Source organism: Panulirus ornatus, chromosome 19 (genome assembly GCF_036320965.1).
Source record: "Panulirus ornatus isolate Po-2019 chromosome 19, ASM3632096v1, whole genome shotgun sequence".
In the NCBI taxonomy this organism is placed as follows: domain Eukaryota; kingdom Metazoa; phylum Arthropoda; class Malacostraca; order Decapoda; family Palinuridae; genus Panulirus; species Panulirus ornatus.
Genome location: NC_092242.1, coordinates 63,399,933 through 63,425,763, shown reverse-complemented (window position 1 = coordinate 63,425,763; position 25,831 = coordinate 63,399,933). Strand labels below are relative to the sequence as shown.

The window sequence follows — 25,831 nt, the reverse complement described above, 5'->3', positions numbered from 1 at the left end:
CCATAGCCCATGCCTCGCAACCATACAACATTGTTGGAACCACTATTCCTTCAAACATATCCATTTTTGCTTTCCGAGATAATGTTGTCGACTTCCACACATTCTTCAAGGCTCCCAGGATTTTCGCCCCCTCCCCCACCCTATGATCCACTTCCGCTTCCATGGTTCCATCCACTGCCAGATCCACTCCCAGATATCTAAAACACTTTACTTCCTCCAGTTTTTCTCCATTCAAACTTATTTATCTTATTTATCTTATTTTCATTTTATTTTGCTTTGTCGCTGTCTCCCGCGTTAGCAAGGTAGCGCAAGGAAACAGACAAAAGAATGGCCCAGCCCACCCACATACACATGTATATACAAATATACATACCTATACATCTCAACGTATACCTATATATACACACACAGACATATACATATATACACATGTACATAATTCATACCGTCTGCCTTTATTCATTCTCATCACCAGCCCACCACGCAGGATATAGCCCCCTACAGTGAGGAAGCCACATTTGCCCACACGCAATCTCTAGCTGTCATGTGTAATGCACTGAAACCACAGCTTCCTTTCCACATCCAGGCCCCATGGATCTTTCCATGGTTTACTCCCAGATGCTTCACATGCCCTGGTTCAGTCCATTGACAGCACGTCGACCCTGGTATACTACATCATCTCATTTTACTCTATTCCTTGTACATCTTTCATCCTCTTGTATGTTCAAGCCCCAATCACTCAAAATCTTTTTCACTTCATCCTTCCACCTCCAATATCATCCCTGGAGACATATCGTAGAAGGTGATTAAAAGGGGTGGGAGTGGGGAGATGGAAATGTTCACCTCCTGTTTAACTTTCCAAAAGAAAGAACAGAGAAGGGAAGCCAAGCGAGGATTTTTCCCTCTAAGGCTTAGTCATCTTTTCTTTACCTCGCTAGTGCAGGAAATACCAAATCTATGAAAAAAGTGTGTGTGTGTTGTGTTGTGTTGTGTTGTGTTGTGTTGTGTTGTGTTGTGCTGTGCTGTGTTGTGTTGTGTGTGTGTGTGTGTGTGTGTGTGTGTGTGTGTGTGTGTGTGTAAGTGTGTGTGTGTGTGTGTGTGTGCATGTGCATGTGTGTGGTTTCATCAAGTAAGTCAAAAAAAGGGTAAAGGGTAAGAAAGAGATGTGGTAATAAAAAGTGTGTGACTACAAAAGCAGAAGAGGGTGTGCTGAAATGGTCTGGACATATGAACAGAATGAGTGAGGAAAGGTTGACAAAAAAACTACATGTGTCAAAAATGGAGGGAACAAAGAGAGCAGGGGGATTGAATTGGAGATGGAAGGATGGAGTGAAAAAGATTTTGAGCAATCGGGGCCTGAGCATGCAGGAGGGTGAAAGGCATGCATGGGATAGAGGGAATTGGAAGGATGTGGTATAATAGGGATGATGTACTGCCAATGGACTGAACCATAGCATGTGATGTGTCTGGGGTAAACCATGGAAAGTTTTGTGGACTGTGATTATGGATAGGGAGCTGTGCTTTTGGTGCATTACACATGACAACTAGAGAAAAGTGGATGTGCTGTCAATGGACTGAATGAGTGCATGTGAAATGTCTGGGGTAAGCCATGGAAAGGTCTATGGGGCCTGGATGTGGATAGGGAGCTGTGGTTTTGGTGCATTACACATGACAAAAAGAGACTGAGTGAACAAATGTGGCCTTTTTTGTCTGTTTTCCTGGTGCTACCTCACCTTAACAGAATGGCATGATATAAACATTCTGTCAACCCTCCATCACCTCAGCATGAGCCATTTGAGCCATATATACATTGAAAATCCTAACAAGCCAATTATCAACACAATCACCCCCTTTGTTAAGAAATTCAACTGCAATACCATCCACTCGTGCTGCTGTGCCACATTTCACTTTATGGAAGACTTTCACATCTCTCTTCACCAAACCACTTTCCATGACTTTCTCACTTCACATACCTCCTAGACCTAAACACCCTACATCTACCATCTTATCACCAAACACATTCAACATTCCTTCAAAATATTCACTTGATCTCCTCTTCACCTCATCACTACCTTTTACTGCTTCCCCACTTGTCCCCTTCATCAATGTTCCCAATTTGTTGTCTTAATCTTCTCATACCATAAAACTCATTCCAAAACAAGCTATTCTACCTGAAGTTAACATACTCTCTCTCCCTAAATTTCATTTGCCCTCTTCTTCAACCCCTGCACCTTCCTCTTGACCTCCTGCAGCTTTCTCTTATATATCTCCCAATCATTTGCACTCCCACTCTGTAAGTACCACCGATATGCCTCTCTCTTCTCTTTCATTAGCAACTTTACTTCATCATCCCACCACTTATTACCCTTTCTAATCCACCCACCTCCTACCTTTCACACGCCACACACTTCTCTTGCACATCCCAGCATTGTTTCCCTAAATACCTTAGACTCCTCACCCACGACCCTATCTTTGTTTATTGCCATTTTATACCCAGCCTCTTATGGTATTTCTTCAAGTAAGTCTCTTTTCCCAGGTTGGTTATTTCCACCAACTTCTCACCCATGCTGTTTCCTCTTTTTTGAAAACCTCAACAAATCTCCACCCTTTCCTCCATCAAGTAATGATCAAACATCCCACATGTTGCCTCTCTCAGCACATTTACATCCATGAGTCTCTCTTTTGCATGCCTATCAATTAGTATGTAATCCATTAATGCCCACTTTCCTACTTACATACATATCACTGTGTATGTCACTCTTTCCTAAGAAGAGGAAAAAACAACAACTTTATAACACTTTCAACATCAAGGCCAATGATATCAAGGTCTGACATGGGTGGTGGATAACAGAGGCAATGTTGTGACCTTTCTACTATCACGCTCGGGTCTTTACTTGCTGACTATCATTCTGCGTGTGCTAATTCCTCACAAGGCTGGCATGTAGCTGATTAGAATCTCAAGTACAAAAACTTCATATGAAAAAAAAAATGTTTTATGGTTTAAAAACAATAAAATGGGGGTAGAAAAATGAAAATTATCTGATACTAAAGATACTTGAGATTCTGGTGGAACAAGAGCCAAGTAATTCGAGTACTAGTGCATTTTAATCTCTGTTACCTATAAGTCATGTGTGACAAAATCAAGCAATCTGAGCACCATAAGAACAAGGTATTTTTTACATATTCAAATTAAAGATAAGTTTCACCAAAATAAAATGTGACCCAAAATTGATGACAGTGTCACACACAAAAACATAGATTTAAAATATAACGGTTTAATTCTAAACATACCTCTTTCTGTAACTCTTTCTTGGCAAACATTTGAAGTTCATCTCCAAATATTTCTTGAGAGTTGAGGACCTCTTGATAATCCATCTCTTTAACAAAGCTATGATCTTCGATTCCATTTGCCTTCAAAAATTCTAGGTATGCTACTTGGAATGCCTGACCAATGCTCTGTGCTATAAACTGTGCCTGTAACAAGATAATTTTCTTTTTGAATGCAATATGATTATTAGTTCTTTGTTTTTCTTGAGAAACTTATCCTTTTACATCATTGTAAAGTAAAGGAATACATGTCAAAAACAGAGTAAGGATGTTAAAAGCTCAGAGTAAATACGGGAAACTTAATAATAATAATAATAATAATAATAATAATAATAATAATAATAATGATAATAATGATAAAAATAATAATAATGAAAAATAATAATAATATCCCTGAGGAAAGGGGGGAAAAATACTGACCTCATATTTCCTGTGTGTCGTAGAAGGTGACTAAGAGGGATGGGAATGGCAGGCTGGACATCTTTCCCATTTATGTTATTTTCCAAAAGAAGGAATAAAAGAGCCAAATGAGGATCTCTCTTTTCCTCTAAAGCTCATTCATATTTTCCAGATGCTACCTTGCTCAGTGCAAGGGTGAAATAGCAAACACAAAAGAAAAAAGGGAAATAGAAATAATACTAAATAGCTTTATTATATTTGTTTTCCTGATTCCCACTTAAGCAAGGTAGCACCAGAAAGAGACAAAAGGCCCCATTTGCTTAAATCTAATCTCTAGCTGTCGTGTATAATGCACCAAAACCAAATCCCTCTTTCCACAGTCAAGCCCCACGGACCATTCCTTGGTTTTCCCTAACCACGGCGTATGCCCTAGTGAAATACCACATCACTCCAATATGTTCCATCCCATGCATGTCTCTCACCCTTCTGAATACTGAAGCCCTGATACCTCAAAGACTCTTTCCCTCTATCTATCCATCTTGGTCTCCTCTTCACCATTGATCCTTCAAAATACTCACTCGATCTCCTCTTCACCTCATCACTACCTGTTACTGCTTCCCCACTTGTCCCCTTCACCGATGTTCCCAACTTGTTGTCTTAATCTTCTAATACTATAAAACTCATTCCAAAACAAGTTATTCTACCTGAAGTTAACATGCTCTCTCTCCCTAAATTTCATTTGCCCTCTTCTTCAACCCCTGCACCTTCCTCTTGACCTCCTGCAGCTTACTCTTATATATCTCCCAATCATTTGCACTCCCACTCTGACAAGTATATCCCCTTTGCCAATCTTTCTTTATTCGTCCTCTGCATATGATCAAACCATTTCAACAAATCTTATTAGCTCTCTCAACTATATTCCTACTTACTAGCACACCTCTCTTACACTGTCATTCCTTACATCATCAAACTGCCTCACATCACAAAACCGTCTTCAGGCACTTCACTTTCAACATGTCTTTTCTGTTCTTTTGCAACAAGGACTGCTGGGACACCTATACCTTCAAACATACCCAACCTTGCACCTAGCATACAGTGACCTCTCCTTTCACTCTTCAATGCACCAAAGAATTTAATCCCCTCTATGGTAATTAGTAGGTGCTATCTGGTATTGGGAGGGGTAGTGATAAGTATACAGTGAGCCAGCACTTTAAAAACTGTCAAGTGTCACTCCATTGGCCTATGCTTGACCCACAGGTGTGCTATTGACTTTCAGCCTATACACATATAATCATTTGATCTCATTTATAACATTTGAATACATGCAACTCCAATGACCCTGTTCTTCATAACAAAATTTTCCTGTAGTAAGTGATAGCCCTGGCTTTTGGCAAAATCTTTTCACAAGTACCTGTAAGTGCATGCTACCCACTTCAGCCTTCATTATTCTATCTGCTGCCAAATCCACTTCCAGGTCCTAACACATTCCAAATCCTCCTGGTTCTCCCCATTCAGACCTCCTCTTAAAGTAATGTCACATCTTCCTGTTGCATCTCATTACCTCACTTTCACATAATCTCCCTAACTCTGTCATCAGCTTCTGTTCTTTCTGCTTTGAATCTGCCAACAAGGCAGTGTCATCTGCACACTGCAACTGATTCACATCCCATTTCTCCTCACCCCTAGTATGCCAGTCATCAGCTTCTGTTCTTTCTGCTTTGAATCTGCCAACAAGGCAGTGTCATCTGCACACTGCAACTGATTCACATCCCATTTCTCCTCACCCCTAGGATGCCACACAGCTGACCTTTCCTTTATGACCCTTGTATTCACTTCCCTTACCACCCTGTCTATAAAGAGATGAAGCAACCTTTACTGAGAACCCCTTATTCTCCTCCCTTTCTACCTGCAAACAAGCCTTAATCTCCTGATAAAAACTCTCAACTGAATTTAACCATCTTACATCCCTATTTCATGTTCTATTACCTCAACATTCAAGGTCATTAACCCTTACAAAATGATTTCTATCCTAACAAATTGTGAGGTACACACAATAGAAGTAAACTTAGCCTTTTCGCATCCAAAAAGGGGCTACTGCTTCACTGCTTTTGTTTATGTCTTACTATTTATATCCTAAACTTAGACCAATTCCTGCAGTTACTCACTTGACCTCCATCCATAGTCATACCACTTCCTGCATGGTATCTTTATGAACCCTATCATTCACTTTCTCCAGATCAATAATCATAACACACAAAGCCATCTCTTTCTCTTAAGTATCTCTTACAGACATTCACCAAAGCAAACACCTGGTACACACATCCTTTACCACTTTATAGCTGCAGTGCTCCTTCTCAACCTTAATTTGATGTCTGTACATGCCACTACCCTCTCAATTACCATTCTCCCATACAACTTAACAGGTATGCTCAAAAGACCTATACCTCTGTAATTCAAGAATTCATTTTTATCCCCCTTGCCTCTGCTTAATGGCACTATACAGGCATTACACTAGTCCTCACTGAGCATATATGCTAAAAATCCTGATTAACCAGTCAACAAAACTGCAATCCCATCCACTTCTGCCACACTTGGTGTTATGCAAGGCTTTCAACAACTTATCTTTTTCACAAACCATTTGCCATGAACCTCTAACTCTGCACACCGCCACAATTGAAAACCCCTACATCAGCCGCCCCATCACTGAACACATTCAACAGTCACTAAAAATACCCACTTCATCTCCGTAACAACAATGATTAAGATTTCTTCAGACTTGTTCGACATCTCTCATATATCAAAGATGTAAAAAGAACAGACGATGAAACTGACACATTAGTTCACATCCAATCTCTAGCTATCATATTTAATGTACCAAAGCAAGAGTTTCTATCCACAGCCAAGTCCAACACACCTTTCTGTAATTACCTACCATATTTGTAATTACCTACTTGTACTGTATGGGAGAGAGTTTTACACTTATGAGCACCCACCTCTTAACATTCTCTGTTGTCATACAATGTTTTAAATTTTTGTATGCCATCTGCATTAACCTTGTCTCAATTCATATCATTTTGTGCAACCACCAGTCTTATACTATGGAGGTACTTCTAGGGTTTCCCCTGACCACTTTGCAGGTGCTGGGCGGGCTAGTTGTGTAAGGAATGATGATGTAAGACAGAGATGTGGCATTAAGCACAGTCTGACTGATGGCTGGCCAAGGCGTGCCTTATTTCAAAATGGTTTGGATATATGAAGAGGTTGAGTAAAGAAAGACTCAGAGGATCTATGCATCAGAGGTGGAGGAAAAAGGGAGGAAAGAGACACTAAGAAGGCAATGGAGTGGAAGCAATTTATGATAGTGAAGGTGATTTAGTGTATAAGGGCAAGCACATACTGGAGGGTGAATACATGAAAAGGCTTTGGTTTTAGTGCATTATATATGACAGGTATGAGAAAGATGTATGCAGATTAACTCATTATTTATTTTTTCCGGATGAAACCTTTCTACGGCAGGAGTTGGAATTTTTTTTTAACATATCCTTATGCATTAAAGGCTAAGAAGCAAAACTGGAGTTCATTCATGGAGACTCTTTTGCTGCGGCCACCCCCTCGAGGGAGTTTATAAAGAACAGGTGTCAGAGATATAGATAGAAGAGACTTATGGATAAGAAAAGAAATTATTGAACAAATCAAATATATCTGTACTAGGCTGAAAAGTAAATTTGATTTAAGTCGAGGGCTGGATACATTTGAAGATGGGGAATATACTGGCAGGTTACAGTCCATACTGGTCCACCTCACCCCTAACTTATTCCATCTACTTTTCCTCTAATTACTTATCTGCACTGTCACTGTACATGAAGGGAATCTTATACTCATGGGGCCCCATTTCTTGAACATTCTTTACTATCACACAACTTTTTAGATTTATGAATGTAGTCTCCATTAACTAAGTCCTCAGTCATTTTACTTCGTTCATCCACCACTAGTTTACCATAAAAGTACGTCCTTTCACATCTGTAACATGTTTCTTGCTTAATTTCACTGTATGTCCTGTGAATGCTATAACCCTACACCTCTTGAAGAACTGTTCTCTGTTTACATCATCAATCTGCTTTAAAGGTTGCGATCGGGTCACTCCAACTTTTATGTCCTCTGAAATGGGCAAATATAAATTCTTTAGTCTTTCCCAGTAACTCTTCTCTCTTAATTCTGGTACCATCTTTGTTGTCCTCCTCAGAACATTCTCTAATAGCTCTTTGTGCTTTTTAAGGTATAGTGACCAAACCTGAGAAGCATAAATTAGTTTTGGCCTTATGTATGATATGAATAGCTTGCTAAGTATTTCCTTATCCATTTACTTGAACATTATTCTAATATTTGACAGCAGACAGCTTGTCTTCTTAACTTATCTCCTAGTTTGGGACTATGGCAAAAGGTTAGGGATGATGTTGATTCCCAAGACCTCCTTACAAACACAATCCTAAAGCTTTTTTCCAACTGGATAACAATCATATGGATGCCTTCCTTCACTCTGTCCCATCCTCATTACTTTACATTTGTTCAGGTTGAATCTTATCAACCACATGTTAGACCAACTTTGAAGTATGTTTAGATCCCCTCATAAGATGATGCAAAACTCCTTGCTTTTCACTTCCCCTGTGACCTTTGCATGATTTGCAAACATATTTAGGTAGGAGTCCATACCTTCAGATAAGTAATACATACAGATCAAGAAGGGCAATGGTCCTAAAACAGAACCTGCAGTACTCTGCTGGTCAAGTTCCATTTGGAGAAGGCTCCTCTGAAATGTATTATTTTTTCCCTTCCGTTGTTCTTTTCATGTCGTCATTTAACACAAATTCAAATTTGAGCATTACATGATCAATTTTCCAACTATTGGATCATATATAATATTCTCAATATTGATGACAGTATGTGTGGACATAAGATCTAACAACAGCAGTGTATCAGTCCCTCTTGTCCTTAGTATGCTAAGTGACATGATGGTATACAAAACTTTCCAGTATATAATCTAAAAGCTTGTGTCTTCATGACTCCCTGTCACCATAAAAATCCAAATTCCTCCAGTCTACTCTTTATATTAAATCCCTTATTATCATTCTTTAACAACTCTAGGAAGTCTGTGTTTTATTGCTTCATGTACCAACCTGATTGTGTCTCACAGTCTATGTTGCTTAAAATTTCAGCCTTAAACCTAATGTTCTTTATTCATAATTCCTAATGATCTTGCAGGCTGGATTATACCTTAAAGTGCCATAGACTGCTGCCTCTTGCCCACTTATGCTTAAACCTCTTTATATTCTTTTAATAAAATTTTCTCAGCCTATCATTTAACTTCTCTGAGAAGTACATTTTTAAACTCTTAATCCTCAACTTTACTTTTACCCTAGTTTTTTCATTCACATTTCTAGACCTATACCAATTCCATTTAAAAGGGAACATTCTTGTTACTAGTGTATAACATTCCAAGCCCCATCTAACCCTTCAGAGACCATGTAGCGAAAACACTCCATAATACATCTCAATCAAGTTCTTGTCTACCTTGTGTCCATAGGATGTGTATTTACAAACAACTTTCAGTTGAAAATGTGACTTTTCACTCATATTTTCTGATTCCCATCCTAAGTAATCTTTCACAGTTGCCATTTTCACAAGCACCCCTCATAATTACTCTCAAATGCACTCATGCTGTTTCTAACTAGTCCAACTGTGCAACCCAATTACCTACACTCTGACATAAATGACATTTCTTTCCTTAGTTCTGTGCTTCGACAACATGTGTTTCAGCAAGTTTTCTCTCACTTTCCCTTGGAAGCTTCCAGATGCTAAGTGAAAAAACTATGCATAACCAACATTCCCAAATGGAGTTAAAAGCTGATGAGTTTCTGCCAGATCTTCTGACCCTCCTTTCCTTCAGTTTTGTCAAAGAAAGGTCATTTAACCTTCATATAATAAATCTCTCAGTTTAGGGACTAATTTCGAGGCTCTTCTTTGAACCTTCTTCATGTTAACATTGTTTTCCTTAGTGTTAGGAGATAAGATTTGTACCGAGTAGTCCATGATGTTGAAAGCAGTGCTAAACATATGTTTACAAGTACACTTGATAAATATTTCATTTAAAGTCTATAACTAATATCATTAAATGCCCTCTTAGTCACAGGAACAGTTTGCAGGATATTCTATTTCAATTATCTGTATGCATCTCCACTTTCATCATACTAATCCATGTTTCAGATATCTTCCACTATTTTCTGATATCTTTCATTATCACAAACAGCCTCAAAGGGATCCAATGGTTTAGAAAACATTCCCTTCCATCAGTGTAAATGGGAATGGAGTTAAGATAATAGGCACTGGAAGAAAGAAATCATTAAAATTTAACCACAGCCATAAAGACACACTGTTGCCCATACCAGTGTGCCTTTATAAGCTCTGTCAATTCTGTAATGGATCAATAACATGCCATAATCTCCCATAATGCCTGAATGCAAATACAGCTGTCCATCACTAGTAATGATTTCAGGGAAGAAAGGTGCAATTTTTCTAAATCTATGCTTGTTTTCAGGAAATAATTTATCTAAACTCCACAATTTAACTGCAAAATTGCATTTTTCAATGGCATTCAAAGCCAGATGTGGGGGTTCCACTTTAAAAGTCAACTGGACAGTCATGTCCATGAATTTTATATACAGAAGGATGGAGCTCTATAACTCAATACTGGTTCGATGCTATATCTGTAATTCACCATCCAATTGTGCTATTCTCAAATGTTATACATCTGCTTAGATACTAAACATGGTTAGCAAATCATTAAGGTAAGGGGCTACATAAATTGAATTTTTTTGCATGACTTACAACACATACCTCATCACTTTCGAATACATGGCAGATCATCTTGGGGGTTTTCTGTATATTATTACCAGTATCATCTGTGGGCAAGACTCTCCTTCGGGCCATTAGGACAACCAGGTCTCCAATGTCAGCAATGTAAGAGATGGTGCGAAGAGCATGATCCATCATTATTTCCTGAGAGGAGAAAGAAAAGTTGGTAAGAGATGTAAGCACACTAAAAATAATGAAAAATTCAAACACTCTATAAGACAATTATGCTTTAATTCTGTAAATTCCAGTAAAAAAAAAATGCCAACATTTGGTGAGTTAACAGTAAAAAAATTAGTAAAAAAATTAGTTTCAGTACCATTTTAGAAAAAAATGATGATGCAGAGCTGAGTTATTCTCATTTAAGGATTAACTGAAATGTGGCATACAAAGGATTATCCAAAGTAAAGCATACAATCCCCCTTCCAATAACTCCTCAATCAAATTAAATTTCTAGATGAGGAAAGACATCACTTTTAAAATTCTTAGCTTTCTGCAATTAGATATTGTTGAGTGCATAATCTGGGAAGAACTTAAATTTCCTTGGTATCACAACATTTTCATGAAAAAAAGACAAAAACTACACATGAAACAAATATAAAACTAAGGTGCATTATCTTTGCTACAGAAAAAGACAAAGTGACTGAACACTACCAATGACAAAGGTGTAGACACAAAACTTAAACTATGTCATTGAAAGTATACTGATCTGTATAAAAAAAATTGATACAACCTCATCACTAATGAAAATGGATTAAAGGAAACAAGTTGTATTAGACCATCTTATCCAAACGCACAACAAGTCATAAATAAGTTATTCACGATCTATCCAGTGAATGACATCACTGAGTTTTCTATCCAAAAAAAGACTTCACTAAGTGTTGAAATGGTTTTACAACACCTATGAATTTTATGTTTCTCCTATCAGTACACATCATTATGAGCATAATCTTAATCACAAGAAGTATAGTTCATATGACTGATTCTCAGAAAGAAAAAGAAAAGAAGAGAAAAAAATGCTTACTTTTAAGTCTGTGTTGAGCACCATGATCTTTTCTGTTGAAATAAAGAGGTCCACTTCTGTGCTGGGTTGTGACTCACCATCAGGGGCCTGTTTAAAATGCCAGTAAAGACCATCACATACGGGGAAAACATATAGGTCACTGCAAAATCATAACACTCTTGTTTAAATCTTTATACAAATAAACCACACTCACTGATAAGATATATCTATAAAAGCTATCACATATAAATGAGAACTAATGAAAGAATATTAACAATACTACTGGAAAAAACTTCAGGTTAAACAATGTTGGGGATAAAAAAGAATGGTTTCATCGAGGGCCTACTCACTCCAAAGAAGTCCATTATTTTCCTGTACCTGTATAATGTGCAGCCTTGAAGTTGCAAAAGCCCCAGAAAGAGGGTCTTGGGATTATGAAATAATTTTTTTTTTTTTTTTTTGCCGCTGTCTCCCGTGTTTGCGAGGTAGCGCAAGGAAACAGACGAAAGAAATGGCCCAACCCACCCCCATACACATGTATATACATACACGTCCACACATGCAAATATACATACCTATACATCTCAATGTACACATATATATACACACACAGACACATACATATATACCCATGCACACAATTCACACTGTCTGCCTTTATTCATTCCCATCGCCACCTCGCCACACATGGAATACCATCCCCCTCCCCCCTCATGTGTGCGAGGTAGCGCTAGGAAAAGACAACAAAGGCCCCATTTGTTCACACTCAGTCTCTAGCTGTCATGCAATAATGCCCGAAACCACAGCTCCCTTTCCACACCCAGGCCCCACACAACTTTCCATAATAATAATGATAATAATAATAATAATAATAATAATAATAATAATCTTTTTCATACATATTCACCATTTTCTGCATCAGCGAGGTAATGTCAAGAACAAATGATTGAGTCTAAGAAGGAAAATTCCTCACTTGGCTTGCATGTCTATTCCTTCTTTTGGAAAAGTTACGGCCTAATCTTGCGCATCAGTCAGCCCCAACTTTAAGCCAAAAAATCTTGATTTTTCTCATGTATCTCATGTATAAGTCAAACCAAGCTTTTGAGGGGTACCCTAGGCACACCAGTTCCTACTGTTTACTCCTTAATCCTTCCCTAGACCCATTATATCAGGGTATCATTTTGGGTATGTTGTGTAACTAATAATTTTCATTCATAAATGTGCACTGGCAATATATTCCAGTTGTATATAAGTAAGCACTTACTAAACAGTAGGAATTGAATCAGAGACCATATCTACTCCTGTTTACGCATTCACAAGTGTGGCAAATAGAAAGTGTGTCGTCATATGAGATTAAAATATCAAATTTAATACATAGATCACCAAGATCTTTAATTATAAAATCTTTATCTCAAAACAAATGGTGACTTATGTAAAACTAGTTTGCTGAATATGATCTAATAATACAACAGAATATCAGCATCCCAAAGACATGTGTTTCTAACCATACTGTAAGACTTGTTTAGCCCCTTCCCTTACACTTTTCATTTTCAAAATAAATTCCTAAAATTCTATTAAATTCAGTTTTGAAATGAGTAGAGAGAAACAAAGCAACACACAATATATTTTGTTTCAAATGTTCACATTTTGGAAAATATTACCTGATGAAATACAAATACTGTGAATCCAAGTTATCACCATAACATGAAAAATGATGTGGCATAAGATTGCCATACAATTTGAATATTGTAAGACACAAGTACTTTTTCTGCTATATTTAATATCAGGAATTGGTAACTTTAAAATGTCATATGGGGTGTATGGACTCTACTTAAGTACTTAAGGAGAATAACTCTAACCTACAGTTTGGTGTAACGAATTAGCCTGGTGCTAATGTGGCCAGGCAATGGGACCAATTGACTGCTGTGTTGGTTAGTTCCTTTACCAATCATGTGTAATTTTCTCTGTCTGTGTCAGGTTGAAATATTATTTTTGTTCTTGAGATGTGCAATAAATTTTTAAAATTTCAACAACAGTTAGTTAAATAAACATCTAAGCAGTAATTCTTGATCCCATTCTCATGAAATACCAGAGGTTCACTGTAAGTCCAGATTTTAACCCCTCAAATATATTACTTGTGTAAAGAGTAATCCCCTACTACTTTTTGCAAAATAATTTGGTTTCAAAAACACAACCTGTACTTGAGCATACAAAATAATAATAATAATAATATAACAACAATAATAATAATAATAATAATAATTATTTATTTTATTTTATTTATCTATTTTGCTTTGTCGCTGTCTCCCAAGTTAGTGAGGTAGCGCAAGGGAACAGACGAAAGAATGGCCCAACCCACCCACATACACATGTATATACATACACATCCACACATGCAAATATACATACCTATACATCTCAACATACACATATATATACACACAAAGACATATACATATATACACATGTACATAATTCATACTGTCTGCCTTTATTAATTCCCATTGCCACCCCGCCGCACATGGAATAACAACCCCCTGCCCCCTCATGTGTGCGAGGTAGCGCTAGGAAAAGACAACAAAGGCCCCATTCGTTCACACTCAGTCACTAGCTGTCATGTAATAATGCACTGAAACCACAGCTCCCGTTCCACATCCAGGCCCCACAGAACTTTCCATGGTTTACCCCAGACGCTTCACATGCCCTGGTTCAATCCATTGACAGCACATCGACCCTGGTATACCACATCGTTCCAATTCACTCTATTCCTTGCACGCCTTTCACCCTCCTGCATGTTCAGGCCCCAATCACTCAAAATCTTTTTCACTCCATCTTTCCACCTCCAATTTGGTCTCCCACTTCTCCTCGTTCCCTCCACCTCCGACACATATATCCTCTTGGTCAATCCTTCCTCACTCATTCTCTCCATGTGACCAAACCATTTCAAAACACCCTCTTCTGCTCTCTCAACCACACTCTTTTTATTTCCACACATCTCTCTTACCCTTGCATTACTTACTCAATCAAACCACCTCACACCACATATTGTCCTCAAACATCTCATTTCCAGCACATCCACCCTCCTGTGCACAAGTCTATCCATAGCCCATGCCTTGCCACCATACAACATTGGTGGAACCACTATTCCTTCAAACATACCCATTTTTGCTTTCCGAGATAATGTTCTCGACTTCCACACATTCTTCAAGGCTCCCAGAATTTTCGCCCCCTCCCCCACCCTATGATTCACTTCCACTTCCATGGTTCCATCCGCTGCCAGATCCACTCCCAGATATCTAAAACACTTCACTTCCTCCAGTTTTTCTCCATTCAAACTAACCTCCCAATTGACTTGACCTTCAACCCTACTGTACCTAATAACCTTACTCTTATTCACATTTACTCTCAACTTTCTTCTTTCACACACTTTACCAAACTCAGTCACCAGCTTTTGCAGTTTCTCACATGAATCAGCCACCAGCGCTGTATCATCAGCGAACAACAACTGACTCACTTCCCAAGCTCTCTCATCCACAACAGACTGCATACTTGCCCCTCTTTCCAAAACTCTTGCATTCACCTCCCTAACAATCCCATCCATAAACAAATTAAACAACCATGGAGACATCACACACCCCTGCCGCAAACCTACATTCACTGAGAACCAATCACTTTCCTCTCTTCCTACACGTACACATGCCTTACATCCTCGATAACATCCTACCAAAATGTACCTCACTAATGCAGGAGACAGCAACAAAGTATAATAAAATGAATATAAAAATATATATTTATATCCTGGGAGCCTTGAAGAATGTGTGGAAGTTGAGATCGTTATCTCGGAAAGCAAAAATGGCTATGTTTGAAGGAATAGTGGTTCCAACAATGTTGTATGGTTGCGAGGCATGGGCTATGGATAGAGTTGTGCGCAGGAGGGTGGATGTGCTGGAAATGAGATGTTTGAGAACAATGTCTGGTGTGAGGTGGTTTGATTGAGTAAGTGATGTAAGGGTAAGAGAGATGAGTGGAAATAAAAAGAGCGGGGTTGAGAGAGCGGAAGAAGGTGTTTTGAAATGGTTTGGGCACATGGAGAGAATGAGTGAAGAAAGATTGACCAAGAGGATATATGTGTCGGAGGTGGAGGGAACGAGAAGTGGGAGACCAAATTGGAGGTGGAAAGATGGAGTGAAAAAGATTTTGAGTGATCGGGGCCTGAACATGCAGGAGGGTGAAAGGCAGGCAAGGAATAGAGTGAATTGGATCGATGTGGTATACCGGGGTTGATGTGCTGTCAGTGGATTGAATCAGGGCATGTGAAGAGTCTGGGGTAAACTATGGAAAGTTGTGTGGGGCCTGGATGTGGAAAGGGAGCTCTGGTTTCGGGCATTATTGCATGACAGCTAGAGACTGAGTGTGAACGAATGGGGCCTTTGTTGTCTTTTCCTAGCGCTACCTCGCACACATGAGGGGGGAGGGGGATGGTATTCCATGTGTGGCGAGGTGGCGATGGGAATGAATAAAGGCAGACAGTGTGAATTGTGTGCATGGGTATATATGTATGTGTCTGTGTGTGTATATATATGTGTACATTGAGATGTACAGGTATGTATATTTGCGTGTGTGGACGTGTATGTATATACATGTGTATGGGGGTGGGTTGGGCCATTTCTTTCGTCTGTTCCCTTGCGCTACCTCGCAAACGCGGGAGACAGCGACAAAGCAAAATAGATAAATAAATAAAATATATATATATTTTTTATTTTTATACATATTCACCATTTCCTGCATTAGTGAGGTAGCCTTAAGAACAGAGGACTGAACCTTAGAGGGGAAAATCTTTACTTGGCCCCCTTCTCTGTTCCTTCTTTTGGAAAAGTAAAAACTGGAGGGGAGGATTTCCAGCCCCCCGCTCCCTCCCTTTTTAGTCACCTTTTACAACATGCAGGGAATATATGGGAAGTATTCTTTCTCCCTCCTATCCCAAGGGATAATATACATATAAATTGATGGAGGCAGCTACAAAAAATATACATCCTAAGTAGTGAAACACTGATACAAATATGCTAAAAATATCTTTCTTTTATCAGTCCTTTCAGCAGGTACAGGGGTAGATAAAAAAAAACAGGAGTGCATGGGAATTCTGACATGAAAAATACCTAGAGTAACAGAATACAGATGATTTTGAAAAATGATATATGGATTACAGGTGTATCCTTTGCTGACATACAAAAGGGTGAGGACCACTGTAAATACTACAAGTGCGAATGAAACTGAAACAAGTTTCTGTTTTAAAATGATGTATCCAATTAATGAGCTATAAGTCAAAGATTATGAATACAAAAATTCTTTTAAGGAAATTGGATTACCCTTAAACATGACATGGACTAATGGAAAATAGATTAAACTAAGTAATTTTAATAATATTGGAAGGTTCACTGCAATAGGTATTCAGAAATCAGTAAGAATAGACACCCTTTTTCACATCAAAAATTAAATAATAGAAATATAAAATCTATCAATCAACTATTAATAGAAAAGGAAACTGGAGAGAATAAAGAAAGTGGTGTTGTAATTATCCACATGCAACTAGATGTCGAAGCAATCACCATACAATATACACATTCTGAAAAGCTTACAGAGTTACTATTCAGCACAATAGCTGCCAGGTTCTCATACTGCTATAACCCTACGCAACAAATGAGAAATGAGTTTGTCTACCCAAATGTTCCATCTTGGTTAAAAAAGTTATGTATGACTTAGTCAAGAATTATGTGCTGCACACTGCAAAACTGACTTTGGAAGTATTACAAAGCATTAGTAGTTCTCCATATGGGAGTTTTGCTTATCTGGATATAACACTTGAAAATATATCAATGTTATCTGATGAAGAGTCATGAGCTGGAACAACTTGGGTAATTAATCCCAGGACTACAGAATTCTTATTACAACTCTAAAGGCATTCAAAATGCAAATCTAACAGCCACTTACCAATGCCTACACCGCAGCAGCCAAGGGAAGAACAGATATATTAGGTTAGTGCATTTTAGAACATATAATTAATTATATATGCCAGTTATTAGCTATAACTGCAGCTTAACACTTAGGTTACAACACTGAGAAATAAATAGTTTGCAAACAAAGAAATCTCATACCATAATGGAGGCATGCTAGTAAATTAGATATCTTTAAAAAAGCATCAACCATGCTGATCTTATAAAAAAAAATAACAGACCACAAAAAAGTTCAGTATTGAAAAGGGTTCTAAATTTCTTATACACAACTTTGCAAACATTTACTCTCAGTGCCAAGATGTTTATCACTAGAATCTACCACAAAATAGCATTTAGGATTAGCCTCTTTATATAAAAGCATTAACATTACACTTTACTTACATAACAAGAACCACTTAAATTCTAGAGATACAGCAAAACACACTGCACTTTTTTAAAGACTGAGAACAAACCAATACTAACACCCCTTGTAGATGTTTGCCATAAAGCCTGTCTACATAGTATTTACAATGCACATAAAATAGGATGAAGAACTTTTAAATATTCCACTGAGACTTCTCTGGGAATAATAAAATCAAAATATTTTCTTTAACTTCTATTACAACTTCTTTTCTTTTCTTTCATCATTTTTGCCATTTCCCTCATTAGCAAGGTTGTGTCCACAACAGAAGAAAAGGCCTTCTTTTCTACATCCATTCTGTAGATGCCATGTGTAATGCACCGAATCCACAGCCCCCTATCCACAATCACTTCCCACAGGCCCTTTCCTTAGTTTCCCCTTGGAGCTTCACATGACTGGGTTCAGTTCACTGGCATCATATTGCCCAATGCACAGGGGCATATCTAAAGGAAATAGTGCCTATGGCAAGCACTGAAATTGTGCCCCTGGCTTGATTAAAAATGTACATAAAGTGGATGTACATAAAAATATATACAGTGTAATTATAAACTGTTGAAGAGTTAGGCCAAACTTAAATCTATATAAACTCTTAAATACTTAAAGACTTATTTGATCAAAATTGTAACATAGAAGGGGTAATGCAACTGACAGTAGCAAAGTATTACTACAGTTGAAAAGTAGGCGAGTTTCTTTTTTATCGCACAATGCCAACCTGTCAAAAATGTCAATCAGGTAACATATTTCAAAATACAAAGCTGTTGAGTGGTGCCCCCCTTCAAGTGGTGCCCAGGGCACCTGCACTAGCTGCCATACCTTAGATATGCCACTGCTTCATGCTATCCTATGCATGCCTTTCAGGCCCCTGGCACTTACAATCCTGTTCACTCCATTCTTCCACCTCTAACTCAGTCTCTACCTTCTCTTTATCCCATCCACTTCTGACACATTTATCCTCTTTGTTAACCTCTCCACACTCATTCTATCTATATGTCCAAACCATTTCAGCAAACCCTCTTCAGCTATTTTGTCCATAAAGTGTACTCTTCTTTCTACACCTCATTATTACCCTATCATTATTAACATGATTAACCCTCTTCATCCCACATACTGTCCTCAAACATTTCATTTCCCACACATTCACCCTCTTCCAAACATTCTTATCAAAAGACCATACCTCTCATCCATGCAATACCAATGGGATGGCAATACCTTCAAACATTACCAGTTTTTGCTCCCTACTGATACTGACCTCTCTTTTTATGCATTTCTCAATGCTTCCAGAACCTTCACCCCTGATCCACACTATGACTAAACTCAGCTTTCATGGTTCCATTTCTGCCATGTCCACATACAGGTATCTACTACACTTCACTTTCTCCAAATTTTCTCCATTCACACTCACATCCCAGTTAACCTACCCCTTTTCACTGTTAAACCTAATAAACTCGCTTCTATTCACTTTTACTCTCAATATTCTCCTTTCACACATTTCCCCTAACTCAGATATCAACTTCTGCATTTTCTTACTCAAATCTACCACTAGTGCCATGTCATCAGCAAATAACAACTCACACCTCCCAGGCCACTTCACCCCCAGCAGACTGCACACTTGGCCTTCTTTCTAACACCTTTATATTTACTTCCCTTCCCACCTCATCTATAAACAAGTATATGACATCATACATCCCTATCACTGACACAACTTCCCCTGAAACCCACTCATCCTCTTCTATACCTACTCACACACATATCTTACTCTCAATAAAAACTCCTCACTGCTTGTAATAAGCTTCCTTCCCACACAGTAATAAGTGTAACATGAAAATATCAATAAAATGTGAAAAAGAATGATCATACTTTCATGTCACAGTAAATGAAATTAATGACAAGTTCTTGACAAGACTGAATTTTTATTAGATACAATAGCTTGGACTGTAAATGCACTGCTGTATATGGAAATTTTTCCCAATGTAATCATGGACCCTACAGCATAGACAAAATAAGTCTTGATATTCTATGTATCCTGCATCATTCTAATTAAAAAAAAAATTCATGAAGATGAGAAGACTTAATTTATTTGGGTTACATTTCTGAATATCTAACTTCATGATATCACATTTTAACTGGATTTTACCATTTCACTATCTCAACAGTTCTACAAAATAATCCCTCCTCTATAAACAATCTAAACATTATTCCCACTGCCAAAATGCAGTTTCCCTCAATTCCACTCTTATCTTTAAGTGTAGAGATGGGACTGTCCTTGCTATTTGACCACTGAAATTTAAGGTTATTAACCTCTTTTATATCCTATGCTCTACAAAATATATATATTCTATGCTTACCCTTGAAGGTGTATGGTTTTCTGCATCCTTTACATCCTTTTCTCAAAAAAAAAAAAAAAAAAAAAAAAAAAAAAAAATCTAAAAATCCATATGCTAAATAGTAAACAAATTCAATAATGTTACTTGCAAAACTGAAGCCCAAAAGCTAATAGAACAGCTTGTATTTGTTGCAGCCTGTAATATTGCAAAAACCACTTTAACCAACATGCAGTCCCTTTTTTTTTCTGGCAAATGCCATCTATATCAATTATTAAAAAAAAAAGAAAACTGATCATTCTTGTCCAGTATATATATATCTTCCATATCACTTACACTGTTCCTACAATAATCCTCTGTGCCTATTTGAACCATGGAAGTATTCAGTCATTTAGGTTTCTCAATACTTTTCTTTTCACGCCCAATCAACTATCAAACCTATTAATTCTTGGATAAATTACAACAACAGCCCTGCTTCTCCTTACATTTTTCTATTCAAATTTCTCCCTTACTGCCATATTCAGCACCAAATAAAGCCATGGTATATAAAAAAATCCTTGTAAATTATGAAGCACATCCCATAACTTTAACTGTCTATATTGTTCATCTACATGATAAAACAAAACTGTTTACAATTATGAAAAAACAGTTACTACAAAAGAATAATATACGAGATATCTACAATACTGGAAACTAACAAGAAAATCAACTCTAAATGTTTCTAGGATATTTTCTCTGACAAAAGTCAGGACTGCTGTTACACTGTCTAATTCTCTACATAAAACATAAGATACTGTACTAACTTAAAGAAGCTATTTGGGTATGTATATAAATATGAGGTGTGTATCAACTGACAGAGCACAAAAATTATGGCAAGATAAAACTATTTACAGACATTAAGTACTTGGCAGGAGATACGAAGAAAAGTAAAGGAAAGATAGATGAACTTCTTTGTAGAAAAAGAAACAATTGCCAAGATAAGGAAGTTTCAAGATGTGGTTGCAAGTATACCAGGTGACGTGCCTGGGACAGAATAAAACATGTGTCAAAAAAGTGAGAGATGGTGTGGGATGAGTATAAAAAGCTTTTTAGAAGAATATAATATTCCAGCTGATGTATGGAAAAACCTCTGTTATCTGAAATGCTTGGAGAAACTGGCCATTTTGGATAACAAAAATACAGTTATTTGATATTTCTATATATAATGAAAAATTCAAAAATTGCCCATCCCTCATTTTATGTGGGGGTTATAATCTGCAAAAAACTTGCACAAAGAGAAAGCATATATAGCACTAACATATTATCCCATCACTTTCATGTCATGCAGCTTCTGACATCAAATAAACCTATCTAGTCATCATTCCTTGCTTGAAATGGCTCTGGCTCATCTACATTGTCTTCTTTATATAAATGCTCTTAAACATTCAGAGATGTACACCTGAGATGAAGGTTGCTAAGGCTGCTTTTCTTCTTCACCTCATGCTCTTTGTATTACAAGAGCACTTTCTCCATCTGCATAAGTGGATTTCTAACCCCTGTGGTTACCTTGGCAGACTGAGGAGGAGAGTGGATGGCAGCACTTCAAATTTTCTCTACATTCTTCTTTATGGTACAGATTGAAGATTCAACCAGGTTGTACGCATGCCCAAACGCTGATGTTCCCTCGTCAACATCAGCATGGCGCAAGATTTCTAGCTTTGCTTCTACAATCAGAGAGGTTCTCTTTCATTTAACTGCTGGTTCTGGCATAGGAGAAAATGTTGCTAGATGTTTGGATGCCATAGTAACTAACACAAACACAGCAGATGCAGGAAAATCACATTAAGATCTGTAGCACAGATCCGTACATAACGGTAGTAACTGCAAGACTGACCTACTGATGGGAATGTGGCACACTCCGCCCATGACCCACGCTTACTCCATCCACCAACCCTCGCTGAAATTTTGGCATACTTTCTATTGCGCTGATGCTCCTTCACCAGCATTAGCAAGCCATAAGATTTCTAGCCTTGTTTCTTAGGTCAGAGATGTTCTCTTCCATTTAACTGCTGGTTCTAGGGTAGGAAAAGATGTTGCTGGTCATTTAGATGCCATATTTACAAATGCAAACACAGTGAGTTATACAAAAATCATATTAGCAGGTTTACCTGAACTGCACAAATCGCAGAGATTTGCATACAAAAGTGGCAACTTTGAGACTGACCTCCTGGCAGGAAATGACGTGCTCAACTAAGGACTCAAGCTTATTCCACCCGCTAACCCTCACAGAAGTTTTGGGGAACTTTCTACCTTACATTTTAAAATATTTTACTTATTTGTAAATATCTTACAAGGAGAAAATACCAATATATGTAAGCAAAGTTGTGATAATCAATGCCTCGATCATCTGCTGCTTGATGATGTGATAAATATAGTCATCATACTGACAGTAAAGTTCTCCATAATTGCCTCCTCAGACTTGCCCTTAGACAGACTCTTGCACAAGTCTATCTTCTTTTTGAGGTTTGACACGTTCCTCTTATGCTTTATGCAAGAAATAGATAGCTTTTTAAGATCTGTCAGGCAATTGCTAACAATACCATAACAGTAATCAAGGGTGGACAAAATACACAAATGTGCAAGGCCAGCATACAACACCATGCCAGAAATACATGGAAGATGGTAAATAACCACCAGTACCACAAAACACTGTGTGGTGAGTACTTGAATCACCAATCAAAATTGAAATACATATGTCCGTTTGACTGTTTCATTGTCTCAGATTACAGATCACAGAAGTTTTACTGTATTAGTATTTACAAGATGAAATAAATATATGATACATGGCAAAACATGTAGATGCTAAAAGAAGTGTTGGGCATGTGAATGGGCATGCAGTTCAGTGAATAAAGCACTCAGTTCCAAAGTGGGATTAGGTTAAATTATCTTAAAAATACAGCAGGCAAAGAATAAATCAACAATCATATAGAATATGCAACACATTTAAGGTGTCTTTTTGGTGATATACTGAGTGCTTTCAATCTTTCATGGTAATTTTGGTGCCCCATTTCCTCAATATTACTTTGAAAATCTTTCTAAATTCTCTCAAGTTTATCAATTTCAGCATGCTTACTTAGTGACCATAAAAGATGTTGATAATCATTTACTTTTTCTTTCAATACTATGAACATCATCGGCTTTCTAACTCTTGCAGTCAAAGTTCTCATTACCACACTGCTAACAACCTGATTTGGTATAATTTTTCCTTTATTAACTTTAAATTTCTGCTTTTCTCTTTTTGATGGCCTCAAGGTCTTGGCCATTTTCTTCAGTCTCCACCTCTTTCCTTGCTGAACCACGGTTAGGTGTCTATCTATCTATTTGTATATCCATCTATATCTCTGATGCCCACTTCCTCCAGGAACTTCAGTTAATGGGGTGGCCACAGCAAAATAAATTTTCACTTATCCCTGTCCTTGCATGCCTCCCTCTCATACACCATTCCATATATTATTCCACCATTTCTTTCCCTCCAGCACACTTCCACTCTATTTCTCCATGTCACAGGTGGTCTTCATCTAACACTAACCCCTTTAATTGTACTATCACACACTCTCCTTGTAACCTCCCCATCTTGCATTTTTTCCACAGGCCCAAACCACCTCAAAATATTACATTTCACCTACTCTACTACTCCACAACTCAACCCCTTGTATTCCCAGCCATACCAAATCTCTCGTACATCCCCTCATTTCTTTCTTTACCCCAATACATCTAATCATACCACATGCTCTTCTCAAACAGCTCATTTCCACAGCCTGGATTCTTGACCTCTTTGGCTCATAGTGTCAAGTGGATGTGGTTCATAGAGCATGTGAGGGGGCAAAGGCTCTGGGAGCATTGACGAATGTGTGAGAAGAGGGGTCGTTCTCTGGGAGGGTGAAAATGGGTATATTTGAGGTATAATAGTCCTCATGATGTTATATGAATGTGAGGCATGGTCGACAGATGAGGATGTACAAAAAAGAGTAGAAGTGCTGGAAATGAAATGCTTGAGGAAAATGTGGTGAAAGGGTTTGATCAAATAAGCAATAAAAGGGTAAGAGAGAGTTGTTGTCATAAGAAAAGTGTGGTTAAGAGAGCTGAAGAGGGTGTGCTGAAATGGTTTAGACATATGGTGAGAATAAATAATATGATGAAAAAGAGGATATATGTGTCAGAAGTGGAGGGGACAAGGAGAAGAGGGAGACCAACTTGAAGATAGAAGGATGGAGAGAAAAATATTTTGAGTGCTTCATACCTGAACATGCAGGATGGTGAAAGGTGTGCATGGGGTAGAGTAAACTGAAATGATGTGGTAAAAAAGGGTGATGCTCTGTCAGTGAATTGAACCAGGGTATATGAAGCACTGGGGAAACCACAGGCCTGTGGGGCTTGGTTGTGGATAAGGGTTGTGGTTCTGGTGCATTATGCATAGAAGCTTGACAATGTATGTGAGTGAATGAGGCCTTTCTTTATCTGTTCCTGGCACTACCTTGCTAACATGGGAAACAGCAAAAATTATGAATGTTTTTTCTCAGCTAATGCCACATTTACCTGATCTTTCATGTATATTTATTCACACTTCACTAACATGGTGAAAGAACACCAAAGTCTTATAAGAAACTATTCAAAACAAATATTTTTTGTTCCATATAAGGATTGATTGGGGGAAGAATGTTACTTCTTTGGATCCATGTCACAACATACTCCAGCTATGAATTATTGAGATACAAAGACTTTTCCAGGAACACAAATTCAGTATATTTTGAGATTTGGATGTAGCGAAAGATGAGGGATAATCTTCATCAAAAGACTTGCAAAAAAAAAACTTGAATTGCTGCCATCAAGTTTGCAGAAAATTCATCAAATCCAGCAGATCTAAGGGCTACCCAGCAAATTTTTGGGTAAATCTCAACAAAATCAAGTGATTTCTAGGACCATATTACATATTACTCTCTTCACCAAAACCCTCTGGGCCAGACTGTCTACTTCTAATGAGGATTGCTCATGTCTGTTTGTGTAATGTCTTCATTCACTTCACCTTTATGTCATATATACATTTAACACTATGTAATTAGGTGCATTTTATATGAACTTGCCACTTAAAGATGTCTTAAAGAAGCAAATAAAAATAGGCTGTGGGGTGGGTGAGCCGAGATTCAGGTGTACCGTCTCTTACATATTTTGGTGCCAGACATCATACATATTATACTAACATGCAACATTCTGAGCCTTATATTTTGTTCAAATACTTAAATCAATATTTACTTGAACTGTGCCACATCTCTTGACATTTCATTAACTTTTATGCATGAAAATTATGTTGAGAACTCTCCTAAAGGAATGTAACCCCTCCCCAACCCCTTTATTCCATTGAATCCTATGGTAAAATCGGATTCACAATCTAGTATTTATCATAAATTGTGCTCCAGGTGTGCATCTC

The 25,831-nt window shown here is 37.8% G+C and overlaps 1 protein-coding gene across 30 annotated transcripts in view; it reads right to left on the bottom strand.

The window, feature by feature from the left end:
- Positions 1-25,831, bottom strand: part of LOC139755581 (uncharacterized) — an 887,125-nt gene that overhangs the window by 32,972 nt on the left and 828,322 nt on the right. For all 30 annotated transcript variants that reach the window (XM_071674063.1, XM_071674071.1, XM_071674089.1 and 27 more), the window contains 3 exons: positions 11,657-11,743; positions 10,618-10,779; positions 3,292-3,474 (listed from right to left, as the gene is read on the bottom strand). In XM_071674063.1, coding sequence (XP_071530164.1) covers positions 3,292-3,474; positions 10,618-10,779; positions 11,657-11,743 — 432 coding nt within the window. The remainder of the gene's footprint in view (positions 1-3,291; positions 3,475-10,617; positions 10,780-11,656; positions 11,744-25,831) is intronic.